At 50.0% G+C, this 19,035-nt stretch overlaps 1 protein-coding gene across 1 annotated transcript; it reads right to left on the reverse strand.

The window, feature by feature from the left end:
* Nucleotides 1-424: 424 nt before the first annotated feature.
* Nucleotides 425-4,305, reverse strand: TFF3 (trefoil factor 3 (intestinal)). The gene is made up of 4 exons (XM_011954226.1): nucleotides 3,951-4,305; nucleotides 1,788-1,937; nucleotides 1,085-1,200; nucleotides 425-565 (listed from the first exon to the last, which is right to left on the reverse strand). The coding sequence occupies exons 1-4, from the start codon at nucleotides 4,177-4,179 to the stop codon at nucleotides 425-427; spliced, it is 636 nt and encodes a 211-aa protein (XP_011809616.1). The 5' UTR covers nucleotides 4,180-4,305.
* Between the last annotated feature and the right edge of the window lie 14,730 nt (nucleotides 4,306-19,035).

Consider the following 19,035-nt stretch of genomic DNA (forward strand, 5'->3'; position numbering starts at 1 on the left):
AAATAAACAACAACCCAGGAACAGTATGAGTATCAAACAGGGTGTGAAATAAAGGACCACTTTGGAGGATCATTTTATTGGCTTGCTGTCTTCACCAAGAAAGACATTTGTGATTTTTGAAAACTTCTACTTGAAATGTATTTTTTCTGCTTTCCCGAGGAAGCGGCACTACGTGTTCCTAGGCTTTCCTGTGACGTGGGTGCCAGTCTGGGATTCAAAACATCCTTGCATGCACTGCGGCTCCTTAGGGAGTCTGTTCCTGCCCTTGAGGCCTGGGCAGACCCTCCCTTGACACCCTCCCACCGTCTCCCACGACGCAGCAGAAATAAAGCAGAACCGCGGAAAGTCTCAGGCATCAAGAACTGTCCTCGTGTGGAGCATGGGACCTTTATTCGTTAAGACATCAGGCTCCAGACATGAACTTTCAGCAGAAGCGCTTGCCAGAAGCAAATGGACAGAAAAGCTGGGATGAACAGTGCCTGGCAGCAATCACGGCCGGGCAAGGGTGCTCGGAGCTTCGCATCCCCTGGCCGGGGGCAGCTGGAGGTGCCTCAGAACGAGCATTCTGCAAACAGAGCAAAGGCCTGTGTGAACAGTCTCTCTCCACCCACGCTGCCCAGCTTCCCAAGGTCAAGGCAGGCTCCAAGGCCAGTGCCTAGTGCTGCCTCCTCCCCTGAGTCACCGGGGAGTGTTGAGTCCCCACCACATCGGGGAATAGCCAAGATTCCCACCTCGGGTTGCTAAGCGAGACAGTGGGCCCCAGGGGCCGGGCAGATAACAAGTGAGATGGGCCTTGGCAGGGCCGTGGCTGGCACTCAGAGAGGAGAGTGTAGTTCCAGAATGAGGAGCCGAAGGAACAGGACCGGCAGCGGACAGTCGACAGACCCCTCTCTCTCCTGGCCTTCTCTGGACCCCCACCCCCACCCTGGACTTGCTGGGGAGGATGGAGGGAGGCCCTGGGCAGGGCAGGGGTCCATCACTGATCAGGCAGCCAGTGTCAGCAGGACTCAGCCTCCCGCGTTTCACCCTGGGACAAAGGGCAAGAGAGGCCCCTCTGGATGCTGGTTCCAGGAAGGTGCCTCACGCAGGTGCGGCCTTCGTGGGGGCTGAGCTGGCACTTGGACACGGCAGATGGCTTATAGCCGATCGCCCCACCCACGACGTGGGGCAGCTGAGCCTGGTGGAGCCAGGGTGGCAAACCTGTGTGCAGGGCCATCTGTCACCTGTACAGCATGCAGGCTCTCCGCCCTTGGGGAGGGAACCCCCAGGCTGGTTGCCCTGCACCTGCCCTCCACCATGGCAGAGAGAGGGAGAGGAGATGGCCCTTGTGGGGGGCAGAGTGGGGGAAGTAGGGTGTGCCACCGAGGCCCAACGCCCAGGGCGGGCACTGCCTGCCATCTGTGGAGGGGACACCACAAATGACAAGACTCTGGTGGGGGGCTGGTTTGCAAAAACAGCCTGAAAGTCAGCCTGGCTTTCCACACCTATGTGTTTCCGCTTCTCTCAAGAATAGTTATTAAATTAGTTTCCTCTACATAATGCCATCATTTTGAACACCTTTTTGAAATGATTGCTTTTATGTTTTACACAAAGGGGACAGAAGAGGACAGCCCCTGGCCATGGCTGCCCTGGGCTTGAAGCCTCTGCTCTGGGGCCTTGGTGCAGGTGTGTGTGGCTTCCCGGGGACCTCGTGCCTCCATCTCCAGCCCAGAGAGGACAGGGAGGCCCTGAGACCCCCTGCCTTATGGGGCCAGGCCCAGACCGCGATGCTGTCACTCAGGCCTTACCTCCTTGTTCCTGCAGGGGTTTGAAGCACCAAGGCACTTCAGGGATGCTGGAGTCAAAGCAGCAGCCCCGGTTGTTGCACTGCTCGGGGGTGACCTCGGGGTAGCCGCAATCCACCCTGTCCTTGGCCGGCACGGCACACTGGTTTGCAGCTGTCCCAAACAAAGCCCTGTCAGCTGCCAGAGCCCTTACTGACAGGTGAGTGTGTTTGCTTCACTTTGCAAGCTTGCATCCTCCCGCTCCCACCGCCAGAGTTCAACCACAGCTGAAACCCTCACTCCAATGAAGACGGGCTTTCCCTGTGAATATTTGCCTCCTCCTGCTGCCCCCGCCTGAGTTCAACCACAGCTGAAACCCTTGCCTTTAGGAAGATGGGCTTGCCCTGTGAATATTTAAAGAGAAGCAGTCTGTTAAATGCTAAACTTGGGGACTCTGGCCATTTGCCTAAGCGTCTCTCTCCTTGGCACGCTCTTATCATCTTCTCAGGAAGTCACATACGGACCTGGGTCCCTTCCAGCTGGTAGGAACCCCTGGGGAATCCAGGGTCCCCTGAACCTGGAAACAAAGTTCCCCTTCCCTGTTTGACCAACAAAACCTTGCCCCTTTGTTTTAAATGAAAAACGTGATGGGAGACACACATGCCATAGAGATCATTGCAACGCATGCTGCCTGCTTTTCATTTTTTTCTGCATCTCCCTTCCCCGAATTGTTGAGCATGTCCCACCGTCCCTGGACATCCTTCAGTCCCCAATATTTTCATTTTTCAGGCAAGCCTCTATGTCTGTGTGTGCAGCAGAAGTTCACCTCGTTTCATTAATGAACTGGGTATTTCCTTAGGAAAACAGAAATCATATGGTCTCTTAAATGCCCTTCTATTGCTCTCAGTCTGTAATTGCTTATCCTCACGGCGTCCAAATTTCGCTCACACTGGAATCAGCTGCAGAGCTTTAGAAATGACTGACGTTGGCTGGGCGTGGTGGCTTATGCCTCTAATTCCAGCACTTTGGGAGGCCAAGGCAGGAAGATCACTTGAGGCCAGGAGTTTAAGACCAGCTTGGCCAACATAGCGAAACTCCGCCTCTACTAAAGATACAAAAAATTAGCTGGGCATGGTGGTGCATGCCCGTAATCCCAGCTGCTCGAAGCTGAACCTGCTCGAACCTGGGAGGCGGAGGTTGCAGTGAGCTGAGATTGTGCCACTGCACTCCAGCCTGAGTGACAAAGCGAGGCTGTCTCGAAAGAAAACAACTGAGGCTTGGCTCTCACCCGCAGGTGCCCTGATGTAATTGGTGTGCCCCAGGCATTAGGATTTTTTTTTTCTTTTGAGACGGAGTCTGGCTCTGTCTCCCGGGCTGGAGTGCAGTGGCCGGATCTCAGCTCACTACAAGCTCTGCCTCCCGGGTTTACGCCATTCTCCTGCCTCAGCCTCCCGAGCAGCTGGGACTACAGGCGCCCACCACCTCGCCCGGCTAGTTTATTGTATTTTTTAGTAGAGACGGGGTTTCACCATGTTAGCCAGGATGGTCTCGATCTCCTGACCTCGTGATCCGCCCGTCTCGGCCTCCCAAAGTGCTGGGATTACAGGCTTGAGCCACCGCGCCCGGCCGGCAGTAGGATTTTTAAAGCTCTCCAGGTGATGCTAATGGGCATTTGACCCCGGTCCGAAGACACCCAGATAAAAGCCATACCCTCATGCCTTCAAACTTGGGTTAAAGGAGCAGCCACGCCCCCGCCGCAGGGTTGCTATGCAATGGGTAAATGAACCTTGTACCTGTAAGTATTGACAGCATTGTGAAGTCAGGGTTTTTTTCCTGCATCTTTCCTTTTTCTTTGTAAATGTGGAAACAATGCATAAAGACCTATATTGTAATTTAGAAATCTCCGGCAACGATGGCTATGGGGTCATAGGGGATGGGCTCAGACTCAAAGCCTGATTTCAACACAGACTGGGCAGAGCTGCCTTAGATAAGTTGTTAACTTTCTCGGAGCCTCAGTTTCCTTGTCTGTGAAATGGGGACAATAAACACCCACTTCATAGCACTAGCGCAGGAAAAAGTGTATAGGTGACAGGTGGCCATTACTACATGAATGCAGAATCCCCCCTTATCCTGCATCCCTTCCCTTCCCGCCCACCCTGCTACCGGGGCAGTCAGAGCAGTACTCACACAGGCCCACATACTCAGCAGAGCTGGAGGACGCCAAGGCCAAGACCAGCCCCAGCATGCAGAGCGCTCTGGCCGCCATGACTACCGTGGGCTCCGGGATGCAGCTCAGGACACACTTCATGGTCCAGGAGGCCTCATTTATGCCCCGGTGTTTGCACAGCCGCTCTGGATTGTTTGCTTGGGGAGGGCTCTTCCTCCTGGCTCTGGCTGCTCCTGTACTCTCCTGCATGCCTTTGTCAAGCTCCCAGACAGTTCTTCTCTCTCAAAGGGGAGAGGTCAGTTCAGCCTCCACTGTTTTGGCAGCAAGCGGTGAGGGCGGATTCCCGTTCTGGTTACGGGTCCTCTGCTGGGGAGCAGACGTGTGTTAATCACCCTCCTAGCCTGGCCTGGTGCAGGGTGTGGGAGCCATGTGGGGCTGCAGGACCAGGGCGTGGTGTCCATCTCAGCCTCCCAGCCAGGAGCCCTCAGAGCGCCCCTGGTCCCACGACAAGAGAGCCCCAGGCTGCTCCATCCCAGATCAGCCTTGGAGACGGCACTCTGAGTGAGTCAGGACCCTACAGCTCTCTCACAACTCCTGAAACACAGAGATTTCTTGTCTTTCTTTTTTGCTTTCATCCCCTAAAAATTATTAACTACATTTTAATAAGTGGATGAAATGAATTGATTGAAAATATGTTAATAAAAACATGGCACACGTAATTGATTTTCAAAATCAAATAATACAAAACAGCCTCTCCTATCCAGAGGCATCTATTGTGAACACTTTCTTAAGTATCCTTCCAGAAATTTTCTCTCTGGATCTAAGCACCTTTTTGGGGGGGTGGGGGGGGAGACAGGGTCTTGCTCTGTTACCCAGGCTGGAGTGCAGTGGTACAATCTCAACTCACTGAGACAGACCCCTGTCCCTGCGGGACTCAAGTGATCCTCCCACCTCAGCCTCCTAAGTAGCTGGGCCACAGGCATGTGTCCAGCTAATTTTTCATAGTTTTTTTAGAGACCAGCTGTCGCCATGTTGGCCAGGCTGATCTCAAACTCCCGGAGTCAAATGATCTGCCTTCCTTGGCCTCCCAAAGTGTCAGGATTACAGGCGTGAGCCACTGCACCCGGCCACATTTTTAACACAAACAGGAACTGACTCTCCACCTTTGCCCAGCGTGCTCTTTTAGAAATTAAAGACTACATCTGAAGAATTGTTTTATAGCAAAATATCAGATGAGACAGCGATGATTATATTCATTTTCCAGAGGAAGAAACTAAGACTCAACATTTCCGGTGCCTGTCAGAGGTTACTCCAGTATCCCTGCTATAGCAGGTATTTAACCCACTCCCAGGACCCTAAGCCTCCACCCTTGGCATCCGCAGCACCCCCCAACCCCCAACCTCCTACAGTGCACTGGCTGGTTGTGGGCAAGAGACTAATCTCATTCCAGGAAAACGGGTTCCTAGATTTTGTGTTCTCCGTGTTTCTTTCTCAGGGAGGCATTTTGATGACCCCCACGGACCCTTCCAGGAGCCTCTGTCTGAAGGGTGGACTTGGTTTATCACCCCGAGAAATGGGAGCGCCTGGCCGCTCGGATTTAGCCTCCAACTGGGGTCCCTGGTGGTGTGTGCAGGGCGGCTCTGCGCTGCCAAGGGTGCGTCCACAAACTACCCTTCCCCGAGTGACCCATGGGAGCCCGAAGGTGCATGTGCTGGGCACCAGGTCGTGTCCCGCCCTGTGACTCCCGGGTCCCACCTTGTGTTCAGCAAGCCCTTTGGGGATGGATTTGAGGGCCCCTCACCTCTGGTGTGCCACTCCTGCTGAGGCCAGTGAAGGAGGAAGAAGGAAAGAGCATTGTCTGCCTTGTGTTCAGGGCACTCACTTTTTCTGGGAGACAGTGAACCCAGGTTCATCCACGGACAGCAGGATTTTCATGTCATTAAAAAGGTCATTGTAGGGGAAATCCTGGGGTATCTGGTGAGAGCTCTCTGCCTTCCCACTGCTCATAATACCCAGAGGCCAGGCCCGGTCGTGGTGCAGGGCTGAGTTCCAGGAGGGTGCAAACACCCCAGGAACAGACTGCTGTCCCTCCGGCCCATGATCTGGCAGGGAAGGACCCCTGCAAGGGGCTTCTGCAGTGCTGTGGTCTCCACCTGCTGCACTCAGAATTGCCTGGAGTGGGGAGAATATCAACGCCTGGGCCCCGCCCCAAAGGGTGGTTCTGCCGCCTGTGATTCTTCTCTGTGACCAGCACTGAGGACCGTTCTGGGGTTTGCTTCGCTTTAACTCTGTAAATGTTGACTGAGCCCCTACTGCCCACACCCAGGGTTTAGGGATCAGGAAGGAATAACAAAGGTGACACATTCTTGTCCTTGAAAAGTCTTCCCCGCAAAGGGAGACGGGATCATGTCAGAGTTAAGATGGTGAAGCCGAGACTGGGTCCCAAGTCCTGCACTGCCTGACCTCGGGCAAGTCACTTCCCATCTGTACCTCAGTTTCCCTACCTGTCGCAGGGTGCTCACCCCACAGGACAGCATGAAGTGGTGCTGCACAGCCCAGTCAGGTGCCTGGGACACACACTGACCACCTGCTGGGTGTGCTGGATCAGCCACGACATCAGAGGAGCAGATTCCTGGTAGGAGCAACCGCTATGGCGAGGGGGCCAGAGCTGGGTCCCGGCAGGTGGAGACGCACAGGCTTCTCAGAGAAGGGGGATTTGGGCTGGGCCTCTGGAAGGGGAATGGGGAGGCCCGTGTGTGTCTCCTCTCTCTGTTCTAGGAGACCCCTCCCCAGGAGCCCTCAGTGGGCAGAGTGGGCTGTGTACAGGAACAGAGGATGGCACGGGAGAGCCCACCCTGCCTTCCAGAGCCTGCATTCCCGTCGCCTTCCCCAGCCTCCTTGTTCCCCTGGGGGAGTTCAAGTTCCAGAGATAAAGCAGAGCTATTGTCAGAGCTGTAGGCAGTAGGGCACTGGGTGTCGGGCCCCACCCAGACAGGTGGCTGCCCTGGACAGCCCAAGACCTGGGGGTGAGCAGGACTCTCCCTTTCCTCCTTGGGAGCTGCATCCCGCATCCCTGCAGCAGCCTCTTCAGCCGTGTGCGGTGTGGGCCGTCCTGAGAGCCCTGCAAATCCCTCCGGCCCTGAGCTTTGTGCACTGGTGTCTGAGGGAAGGGCAGGGGCTCCTGGATGGGTCCAAGAAGAAGACAGTCTGGTCCCCCATGCCGGGGCTGCAACCTTTCACCTCCCGAACACACGGTCATTGTCACATGCATGGAAGGAGCACAAGCTGAGCCTGGGTCCCAGGTCAGGCACTCGGCCTGCCAGATGCGGGAGCCCCAGAACATCAGGCAGAGTCCCTGCCCTCAGAGCTCATAGGCCGGTGAGGAGGAACAAGCCTTCAAGCATGAATTGTGGTGCAGTATGATTACAGCTGGCAGAGTAGGCTGAAATCTGACTAGGTCTTGAGGGATGAGTACAAGTTCACCAGATGGGAGGGATGAAGGTCAGCACATTTTGTTTTATTTTATTTTATTTTTTTATTTTGAGGCAGGGTTTCACTCCTGTCACCCAGGCTGGAGTACAGTGGTGCGACCTCGGCTCATTACAACCTACACCTCCCAGCCTCAAGAGATCCTCTTGCCTCAGCCTCCCTAGTAGCTGGGATTACAGGTGCATGCCACTACACTTGGCTAATTTTTGTATTTTTAGTAGATACAGGGTTTCACCATGTTGGCCAAGCTGGTCTCGAACTCCTGACTTCAGGTGACCCGTCGATCTTGGCCTTCCAAAGTGCTGGGATTACAGGCGCACGCCAGCACACCTGGCTAAGTTTTGTATTTTTAGTAGGACCAGGGTTTCGCCATGTTGGCCAGGCTGGTCTCGAACTCCTAACCTCAAGTGATTCTCCCGCCTCAGCCTCCCAAAGTGCAAAGGGGCAGGTAAGGCCATAACACAGACTACTTTGCACTACTAACTCACCGCCCCACAGGAAACTCAGAGTTGATGTGGCACGTGCAGGTTATAGGGTCTGCATCACCGCTCGGTTTTCTGGTATTGTCACTCAGTTACTCATGCAGCAGACGGTCCGATGGAGGAAGGAGGTAGGAAGTCATGCTAATCAGCACCCCTGGGTGGCCCCAGGCCGCACGCCTCCCAGGAGCACCCTGCTGCCCAGCTGTCTCTCGGTCTGCAGCTGCTGCGGGTGCCGCCCTCCCTCTGCACAGAACTTCCTCCTGCCTCCCGGAGAGAGGCTCGCAGACCCTTCCTGAGTCATCACGACCTGAATGTAGGTGCTTTGGGGAGGCAAACGCAGTGACCTCTGTACAGGAACAGAGGATGGCACGGGAGGCCCACCCTGCCTTCCAGGGTGTCTTGTCCATTGAGGACAAATGGGGGTGGGGGACCAGGAGCAGCGCAAATCCCACCACCAAGTGTGGAACAGGAAGGTGAGAACACAGAGAGGCCCAGTGGGCTCGGGAGGGGTCATGGGCTCCAGGGTTCCCTTGCGCAGCTCAAGGAGCACTTGGTGATGTTTCAACCACTCGTCTTGAGAAGGAGTCACTCTAAACCCAGAGTGTCTGTGGGGTTGGGACTGTTGCATCAGCCCCACGTGCAAGGGACAGGAAAGGTTCCCAGAAAGGTGTGGACCAATGGCCAGAAATAATGCAGCTGACCGCCGTGGACAGGTACGCCTCCTCACCCACAGTCCCACGTGCTGGACCCAGACGGTCCCTTCCTGGGCAGCCAGACCTGCTCTACCAGGAAGCAGAGCCCGGGAGGAAGGTGCAAGGCCCTCGCCCAGGCACCAGAGGCACGGTGTCACCTCACCTTCCGTGTGATGCACTCCAGTCTGCAGTCCTGCACTGAGCCAGTCCTGGGCTGACAGCTGGGAGCCCCTCTTGTACCAGACCAGGGCTGATGGCATGCAGTTCTCACAGACAGTCCCTGAATGGATTGGTGCAGGCAGCCAAGTTCAACAGCCCCAGACAGTACAGGAGACCCTGGAGGGAGTCAGGTCCTCCCACCACCAGGCTGGGAAGCCACAGCCGCTCTCGGCCTTCAGACTTGGCTCATACCTGTGAGCCAAGCCTTTGCCACCAAGTGATTCCCAAGTACACTGAGTTGAAGGGTGTCCTCCCCAAAATTCATGTCCCTCCTGAAACCTCGGAATGTAACCTTATTTGGAAATAAGGTTTTTGCAGTTGTAATTAAACTAAGATAAGGTCTAGATCAAGCTTGTTCAATGTGAGGTCTGTCTGCCACCTGCAGCTCAGGACGGCTTTGAAGACGGCCCAACACAAATCCGTAAACTTTCTTAAAATGTTATGAGATTTTTTGCAATATATATATATTTTTTGGCTCATCAACTATCGTTAGTGCATTTGATGTGTGGCCCAAAACAATTCTTCTTCTGGTGTGACCCAGGGAAGCCAGAAGACTGGACACCTGGGTCTAGACAGATCTGCTTGCCATCTGGCCTGGTCTGGATGGAGTAGGGTGGGCCCTAAATCCAACCTCACTAGTGTCGTTGTAAGAAGAGAAGAAACACTGAGACACACACAGGGGTGAAGATGTGAGCACAGACGCGGGGGGAGGCCACGTGGCGATGGCAACTGATGTGCCTGCAAGGTAAGGAGTCCAGGGATTGGGGCACCCCCAGAAGCTGGAAGAGGCAGGCAGGACCCTTCCCTGGAGCCCTCAGAGGGAGGAGGCCCTGTGACACTTTGACCTAGGACTCCTGGCCTCCAGAGCTGGGAGAGAATAAACAAGAATAAACGTCTGTTGTTTAAACCACCCAGCTTGCAGTGTTGGTTATGGTGGCCCAGGACCCTCACACACAAGGGGCACCTGGCAGCAGGGTCTGTTCAGCTTGTGCTTTCTGGTGTGAGGGGAGGGGGAGAGTAAGGACACGTTGAAAGATCCCAATGGCTTGTCTCACGATGACCTCTCCCTGCCCTGGCCTGGTTCCCTGGGGCCCTGGACGAGCTCTGCCCGGGTGCTCAGTGCCCCCCCAGCCAGGACCATGGGTCCACTCGGCCCCCTGGATGCCTTTGACCCCACACATCGCCAGGCCTCGGCCTTTGTCCTTTCCGGCACCCATCCGATTGCTGGTCTCCACGAGTCCCTGGCTATCATCAATCCCCAGACATGTACTGGCTCCCTTCCCAAACTCCCCTGTCACCAGAATTATCCCCAGTGGAGCCTTTTGTTCCCATTTCATTGTCTCAGGGGAGGCTAAGACAACACTGGCTGGTGAGGGCTGAGGGACTCTCACTTCCTGGTGGGGCTTGGACTGGGCTCTGCCCAGTAGAGGACAGGGCATGTGGCAGCTCATGCCCAGGGCAGAGCTGAACAGAGAGGTGGCCCTGGGAGAGGTTGTCAAAGGCAGGACACTTTTGAGACGAGTGAGTGGGGGGCTGTGAACGATGGTGCCAGGACAATAGGTGTGAAGGCAGTGTCCCTGGCAAGCTGGGAGCAGTACCACCTGCCAAGAGGGCATTCCACAAACCCCCCACTGGGCTGCAGTCATTTCCAGAGACATGAACACTGTGGGACTGGGGCAGAGAGAGGAACAGGCACTCCCACAGCTTTGGAAACAGAGACACCGTCAGGTGATCCCAACACACGTGTGGCGTAGCGTCATGCCCTGACATATGTGCTCGTGCACAGACGGGGAAGGTACGTGGATGCATGTGTGTGCACCTGGCCCTGCAACCGGCTGGGGAGCTGAGGAACCACACAGCACTCACGGGGCCAACAGCAGCACTGAGTGTCTTTATTTTTGTCTCCTATTCTGTGGGGATTGGTTCCTTCTCTTTTGGAAAGAAAAGTCAGATAATCTTATGTTCTCCAAAGTCACAAAACACAGTTGCCATTTAGGAGTTGACATGTCCAGTCCCATATGACAATCGAAATTCTGAACTTAAGATTAGATGTTTTCGTTTGATGCAATAAAGGAATTAGTGATAATTATTAGCATAGGGTGGATCTTTGAGTGTGTATCTCTACGTATATGACACAGATACGGATGTAAATGTTTACATGTATCAGTATCTCTTCAAGGTACAGACTGAAATATTACATCTAATGTGTGGGATTGCCTTCAAAATAATTCAGGAAGGATAATTAGAGGTAGTAAGTATAGATAAAACAAGATTGGCTGTAAGTTGATACTTGTTGAAACTCGTTGATGGGGGTTCATCATACTATTATCTCTACTTTAATATATGTTTGCAATTTGCCATAATTAATGAGTTGAACCCTCTCCCTCTCCCTGCCTGCTACTCCAGGGGTAGGAACAGTGGTTGGGGCAGCGGCAGGGCAGAGGGGAGTAAGGAGAACAGGGAACGGAAGCTCTTCCTATACTGAACTGGTGTTTTCCAGGCTGGCTCCACATTCTCTGGACCCATCAGGTGCTTGAAACAAACGCCTTATCTCATGTGCTACTTCCGGGGGCTCTTCAGGGATTCCTCATCTGCAGATCCTTTAACGCTGGGGATGCACTTTCCACTAGCTCATCAGTTCCTGTCCCCGGGAACATGGTGCTGTCTTTGGCTTCTCTGAGAAGATGTCTGCTCTCACCTCAAGTGACTCTCTTGTACAAAATCTAGGATGATGGACACAGTTCTCTTGAGCTCCATAGCTTACCTATGGTTCACTGGACACATTCGTGCATCCTTCATCCCAACACACTCCTGGATGCAGGCAGATCCCAATGGTTCGTCCTGTTCCTTACTAGTCCCCAGGAGTCAGACACTGGTGTCCTGTAGCCTCCAACCATGATGAACACACACCAAGCCCTCTTAGTGGTCCCACTAAGACCTCATTCCTAAGACCTGAGTCTAGAGACGGGCACACCCCACCCTCACCCCTTGGGGCAAGATGACAGTGAGAGAGACTCACAGCATATCAGCAACCTTAAAAATTCTCACACATAGCATTTTCTACAAACTTCCCTTCCCTTAAACCTTTTGTAGCATCAGTAGTGGCAATATATTGAAGAGTCATCTAACAATTCTCAGCCACATTGTTTTTGATATTTCATGGTCTATCGTCTCACTTTGAAACATGACATCTACTGTTTCTTGATGTCTCAGCTAAACCTCCACTCCAACACCCAGAACACCAAGAGCTCTCACTGTATTTGTTCATCGTGTTACAGGAAAGGGTCCTGATCCAGACCCCAAGAGAGGGTTCTTGCATCTCGGGCAAGAAAAAATTCACAGCAAGTCCACAATGCAAAGTGAAGGTAAGTTTATGAAGGAAGTAGAGGAATAAGAGAATGGCTGCTCCATAGACAGAGCAGCCCTGAGGGCTGCTGGTTGCCCATATTTTATGGTTATTCTTCATGATACGCTAAACAAGGGGTGGATTATTCATGCCTCCCCTTTTTAGATCGTCTAGGGTAACTTCCTGACATTACCATGGCGTTTGTAAACGGTCATGGTGCTGATGGGAGTGTAGCAGTGAGGATGACCACGGGTCAGTCTCGTGGCCGTCTTTCTTGGTTTGGGTGGGTTTTGTCCCACTCCTTCACCACAACCTGTTTTATCAGCAAGGCCTTTATGACCTGTATTTTGTGCTGACCTCCTATCTCATCCTGTGACTTAGAACGTCTTCACCGTCTGTGAATGCAGCCCTGTAGGTTTCAGCCTCATTTTACCCAGCTCCTATTTAAGATGGAGTTGCTCTGGTTCGCATGCCTCTGACAATTAGATTCTGTATTTAGATATAAGACCCAAAGACAGAGGTCTAAATTTGTTTCTTGAGGGCTCCTGGTGGGCAGATAACTGTGACAGACTCTGGTGAGAGAGAACAGAGACAAAAAAATGTGTAGCTCCTTCCCCTGAGAGACTTGGCAGTACAAGGGAAGACTAGATGTACAGACAAGTGATGGACTTTACTGAAGGGCCTGAAAGAAGAACGGAGGAAGCAGAGACCTGCCTATTCATGGATGAGAAGACCATGGATTCTAAAGGTGGTAATTTTCTCAAAATAAACTATATATTCAACTTATTTTCTATCAAAGTCTCAAAGGGAGATTGTGATTAAATGTCACAAACTGACTTTAGGATTTAAATGAAAAGATAAAGCACCAAAAATACCTAGTAAAAGTTTAAAGAACAGTTCATAGGAAGAGGAAAAGAAGAATCAGAAGATATCTGTCCTATCAGACATTAAGACTGATTACAAAACTACTGTGTTTAAAGCAGGGAAGTATGGGTGCGGGGATAAAATCAGAAAACTGGAACAGAACCGAAAGGTCAGAAATAGATCCACACACATAAGAAAATGTGGATAATATATTTGATATCAATGGGGAAACAGGACAATTGAATAAATGGTATCACGACAGTTATCCGTATTTTAAAAAGACAAATTTAGATCCTCATCTAATGATGCTAAGCTATTTTTAATTATCTACATTGAGAAAGGTAAATTTAGAACCACAATTTAAGAACCCCTTAACAAGTTTTCCTCTCTGCCCTGGCCTGGCTTCCTGGGGATCTGGACGAGCTCTGCCTGGGTGCTCAGCGCCCCCCAGCCAGGACACTTAGTACTGCGGTCGGTCCCGTTTGTGCTGTGTGGCTGCTCAGCTTCCTGATCCATTGCAGGGCCAGATGCACACACATGCATTCATGTATGTGCATGACCATCTGTGCATGACCACGTATGTCAGAGCATGACAATATGCCACATTTGTGTTGGGATTGCTTGTCTGTGTCTCCGTGCCCAAAACTGGGAGAATGCCTATTCCTCCCCTCTGGGGGAACGCCTGTTCCTCCATCTGGGGGGGCGCCTTTTCCTCCCTCTGGGGGAGCGCCTGTTCCTCCCTCTGTCCAAGTCCCACCGTGTTCAAAGTGAATTAAAGGCCCAAAGGGAAAAGTAAAAGTAGAGATGGTCAACAGCTCGTACTAGACCATGCCCTTCTTGATATAACAATGAAAACTCTGGAAAAAGCACAAAGCAAGGACCTGATGACGCCGGAGAGTAAGAAAAACAAACCAAGCATAGCTCTCTGAGCTCCTGGAGGGGAGCTGACCCTGGGAGAAGGAGAGGGAATGCTGCCAATTTACTTCTGTGTGGGGTTTTGCCTGAGGGTAGGTCACAGTGGTTGTTGTACAGTTGCGGGTAAAATAACACCAATGGAAACCTGCGGTCCTTCTAGGCTGCAGAATCACTGTACTGAAAAAAGCGCAAACTCAGCTGCAGGAAAGCGGAGGAATCCCAGAAATGAGAAAGCCAGAGAGGAGAAGCTCCAAATTCTGTGTGAAAACCCTTCCCATGTCTCTGTCTGACCCGTGAACAATCCACATACAGGACAGACTCTGGCTAAAGATGAAGAAACTGAAGTTCGAATGACACCCAAGAAGCAGAGTTTGATATTTGAATCCAACGGAGACGTTTTCCTGTTCAAACAAACATATAAAACAAATAAACGAGCAAACATAACTATCTTCAGAGGAACAGAACAGAATCTGTATTCCCCACAACATAACAATACAATGTCCTGGCCACAATCCAAAATTACTAAACGCACAACAAACAGGAATGTGTCAAATGTGTCATGCGTTCCGAAGAGAAAAAAAAAGGCATCAACCTGAGATGACCCAGACATTGCAGTGATCAGATAAAGATTTTAAAACAATTAGTAAAAGTATGCTTGAGGAAATGAAGAACTATGTGCTTATAGTGTATGTAAAAATAGAAAATCCCAGAAAAAGAAAATTTTAAAACTGTATAAAAATAACCAGGTAGAAAGTATAGAACTGAGGGGGGTCAGGTGTGGTGGCTCATGCCTGTAATCCCAGCACTTTGGGAGGCTGAGCCGGGTGGATTACCTGAGGTCAGGAGTTGTATATTAACTTTGTTTCCTGTAACCTTGTTTTAAATAATTTTTAATAGATTTTTTAAAGGATGTTCTAACATAGCACAAATCATGAAGGTGCAGTGGATAAATCTGACTCAATTACAATTAAGGATATCTATTCATCAAGACATGACCGAGGAGTAAAAAAAGTCGAGTCATGAACTAGGAAAAGATATTTGAAACCCATATAACTGACAAAGGATTGCTATACAGGATAGGTAAAGAACTCCTTCAAACCAGTGAGAAAAAGATGAATAACATGATTTTTAAAATACACAAATAGGATTGCCACTGAAAAGAAAAGCTAGGTAGTCAATAAGGATATGGAAAGAAGCTCAACCTCACAAAAAGTCAGGGAATTACAAATAAACCGATGTTAAAATATCACTTTACTTAACATCAGATTGTGCTGATCACCAAATGTCAACAAATTGTGGAGAAATAGGAACTCTTATGCAAATCTGGCAAAAGGGTAATTGACACACCCTCTTTGGCAAGCATTTTGACAACATCCAGTAAATTGAAGAAGTCCATATTGTTTTGATAGAAAGAAATTGGCAACAGTATACCTAGTTGCCTATCAATAGGGGACTGAATCCCATGGAATGTTATACACATGTCAGAATGAATGAAGCAGATCTATTTGTATTAATGCAAATACATTTCAAAAGTTAAAAATAAGATATAAGTTGAAAAGGCTGCATACTAGGTACCATTTCTGGTTATTTTAAAAAGCAACAAAATAATACCATGTATGGTTTATGGGTATGCACGGGAATAAAGCCCACTGACTTAGGAAGAGTGGCTAATTCTGGGGAGGGAGGAAAAAGGATGGATTAAGGGAGCACTTTTATGATTTTATTTCTTTTTAAAATGAGAGGCATTTAAGTGAGAGGCATCAAGGCAAGAATAACTGACAAGTTGATGGATCTGGGTAGCACGTATATAGATGACACTACATTAGATACCATTCAAGGACAGGCGTTTGACGTATGACTGTCTGAATTTTTCTTTAAAGAAATCCAAATAACGCAGGTGATGTGGGCAGCAAGTCCCAGCTCCTGCGTGTGAGAGAGGCTGGGAGAAGCCAGCCCGGAGGCTGGGACTGGGACATGAGTCCTGGTCTAGGGGCTGTTCTCATGCTTCATCCCGGTTGCTTGGCCAATACCCCAGGGGTTTATCTGGCCAGGGATGGGGAAGGGACCACTGACAGGGCAGGAGCATCACCGTCTTGGACAAGCACTGCCATTTTAAAGTTCACCTTGATCAAAAACTGCCTAATGGCTAAGGCTAAGGTCAGCATGACCATAAACCACAAATGACATCTTCAACCAGAAACTTTCCAACCATAAGAAATACGCCTCTCCCCGACCAGAGGCACCTCCCCTCCAGCCAGAGACATTCCAACCGCGCCATATACTTGTCCTCCACACAGAAACATTCCAAGCTTGTGATAATCTCTCTCTCATCCTAAAACCAATAAATACTCTTAGTCTGTAAGACAGAGCACTCCTGACGGAAAGTATCCAGAAGCCCCTCTTTATTTTGGAGAATAAACCTGTCTTTGACTGTTGAGCCACTTTTTGCATTTCTTTCATCGTTCTTTAACTCTTCAACCACTTTTAAATCCCAGCAGCATACAGCTTGATGGCAAATAAAAGTCTTAAGTCCTTTCACATTTTGAAATTTTAATTCCCAGGTCTTTGGACCCCTGCAGTGCAATCTCTACTTTCTCTCTACATTAACACAGCCGACAGATCCACCTGAGGGTGAGTGCCTGACTGTGTCCAGGGCAAGCAGGGACTCGAACTAGAGAGGGAATTAGCATCCCAGTGGGGAAGCACTAGAAAGAGTCGATGTTTAATACAAGTAATCCCTGGATCAAATGTGCCATGGGTGTGTCACTCATGCCGTGCCCCAGCTCATCCCTCCCCTCGAAGTATGTCAGAGAACATAAACTAAAGATTATTTTTCTGACTTCTGGAAAATGACCATTACTTTATTCAAAGAGAAGAAGGGTCATTGTTGGCTGCTCACCACTAGAGGAGAAGAAATGGTCTCTTCGATTTTTCATGGGAATGTAGAAATAGAATGGTCAGAATTGAAAGTACCGTACATCTCATAAAATGCAACCATAGCTGGTGCCTAATCCCACCACGTTCTCTGCAGTTGTTAGCCTACATCACTAGAGAGTAGTTTTTAGGGAATTCAAAAGAAATTGAAAGCAGGGCCCACCCTTAAGAAATATGTTGTCTACTGGCCGGGCGCAGTGGCTCAAGCCTGTAATCCCAGCACTTTGTGAGGCCGAGACGGGTGGATCACGAGCTCAGGAGATCGAGACCATCCTGGCTAACATGGTGAAACCCCATCTCTATTAAAAAAATACAAAAAAACTAGCCGGGCGAGGTGGCGGGCACCTGTAGTCCCAGCTACTCAGGAGGCTGAGGCAGGAGAATGGCATAAACCCGGGAGGCGGAGCTTGCAGTGAGCTGAGATCCGGCCACTGCACTCCAGCCCGGGCGACAGAGCGAGACTCCGTCTCAAAAAAAGAAAGAAATATGTTATCTACCAAAACAAAAACATGGTGGGACTGTCAGAACTGCAAACTGACTATATAAGATGGCCCAGATGAAAATCACACGTGACCTCTGGAACCTCACTCTGGGGCTCCCCTGTTTGTGCAGAGAAAAGGATGATTTCCCTGTGTGGAGAAGGAGCCCCTCACAATCGGCCACCTTTCCAGGGGTGGTGTCCACAGGACTCCGGGTGGTTTGTGCTAAGGGTGCCCTGTGGACATTTCTTGCGTTTGTGGCAGGCATACCTCTCACTTGACTCTTCTTACTCACCATCAGCTCCATGTTTCAAAGGATGCTTTTTCCCTGCTGTAACGTATTCACCTCATTAACTGTTTACTCCATCCGGGAACTGAAAGCAAAGTGTGAGATCACAAAGTATGGCAACATCTTCAGGCAAGAGCCTGCCTTAATTGCCAATGCCTCCCCTTGGCTCTTCATGATAGAGGCAGCCCATGTTCTCAAGACTCATAATAGCCCTGTTGTGCATATCAAATGGCAGGAAGCTAAATACCAACTCTCATTAATACGTTATTCCTACTTCCATGGCACTCACATGATATCTTGTTTTTCAATGTCTTAAGGAGTTTTACCAAAGAGTTAAAATTTGTTGAGTTCCTGTAGCTATAAATATTATTGAACAAAGAATATCAGTCAATATTTATTTAACATCCACTGTGTGCACAGCCTTCAGTCCAGGTGCTGTGGGAGGTTACAAAAGAAGAAGATGATATGATCAGTGTTGATAAGAAAACTGCGGTCATGGAGGCATCATAAACTCCAACTCAGCCTCCAGCATTATGAAATCCATGCAGCATTCGTATCGATATGGCATGTCCTCTAGCAGCTCAACGTATTAAGAGGGGTTGAGAAGGTAAATATGGTCATTTAAAAAATCAATTCACAGATACACATACAGTCAACAGGGAGGAAAAAATATGTGGTGTTTAGGCCTCAATGTGAGCACAATACTCCTCCTGATAGAAGAAATCTTAAAGGGAAAGGAGACTCTGAACTGGGCTCTGCCAGGCAGAGGTGATCTGATGGAGTCCATGGAGATGTGTTACTTGAGAGGTGAGAAAGAGGATAATAAATGGAGATGCAACAAGAAAATACCTTTCTCCACGGCAGCAGGGTGGGGCCTGACAGTCCTGAGATTCAGATTAGAAATGGTGGATGATGCCCTGGACAGCCCCTGGTCAGAAGAGTACTTGGCTTCCAGATAGCAGCTGCTCAAGAACCCAAGGCACAGTGGCCATGACCTGGGCTCTTCACTTTCCTCTGCCCTCTTAGGTTCTTCAGCTGGGGCCTGCAAATTAAACTTGTTAAAAAGGAAGATTAACAGGAGAAACAGAAAACAAACTTGATTTGATATTAATATTTTAATTTTTATGTGCATAGAGACCTTCATAGAAAAGAAGTGAAGATCCCAAGAAGTGGTTAGACCTAGGGGTTTATATACCATTTTAACAAAAGGTAATAAATTATGGGGAAGTGATAAGGTGAAGGGAAAGAAATTTTGACTGCTAGAGGTGGGAAATTGTGGGAAGGTAAATATCTGAGGGAAACTAATGAAGATGAGGGTTATTTTAGTAAAGTTCATTTGCGCAGACCCATCGCAGTGCCAACTTTCAGTCTCCTGGTAGGGGAGAAAGGAAGAAAC

This window comes from Colobus angolensis, unplaced genomic scaffold (assembly GCF_000951035.1).
Source record: "Colobus angolensis palliatus isolate OR3802 unplaced genomic scaffold, Cang.pa_1.0 Scaffold38, whole genome shotgun sequence".
NCBI classification, from domain to species: Eukaryota; Metazoa; Chordata; class Mammalia; order Primates; family Cercopithecidae; genus Colobus; species Colobus angolensis.

Coding starts and splice junctions, on each gene's coding strand:
- TFF3 (XM_011954226.1), bottom strand. CDS start 4,179: ATGCAGGAGAGTACAGGAGCAGCCAGAGCCAGGAGGAAGAGCCCTCCC. Junction 1,201..1,787: donor ACCCCTGCAGGAACAAGGAG/GTAAGGCCTGAG, acceptor CCCTGCACACAG/GTTTGCCACCCTGGCTCCAC. Junction 566..1,084: donor CCCACGAAGGCCGCACCTGC/GTGAGGCACCTT, acceptor CTCTGTTTGCAG/AATGCTCGTTCTGAGGCACC.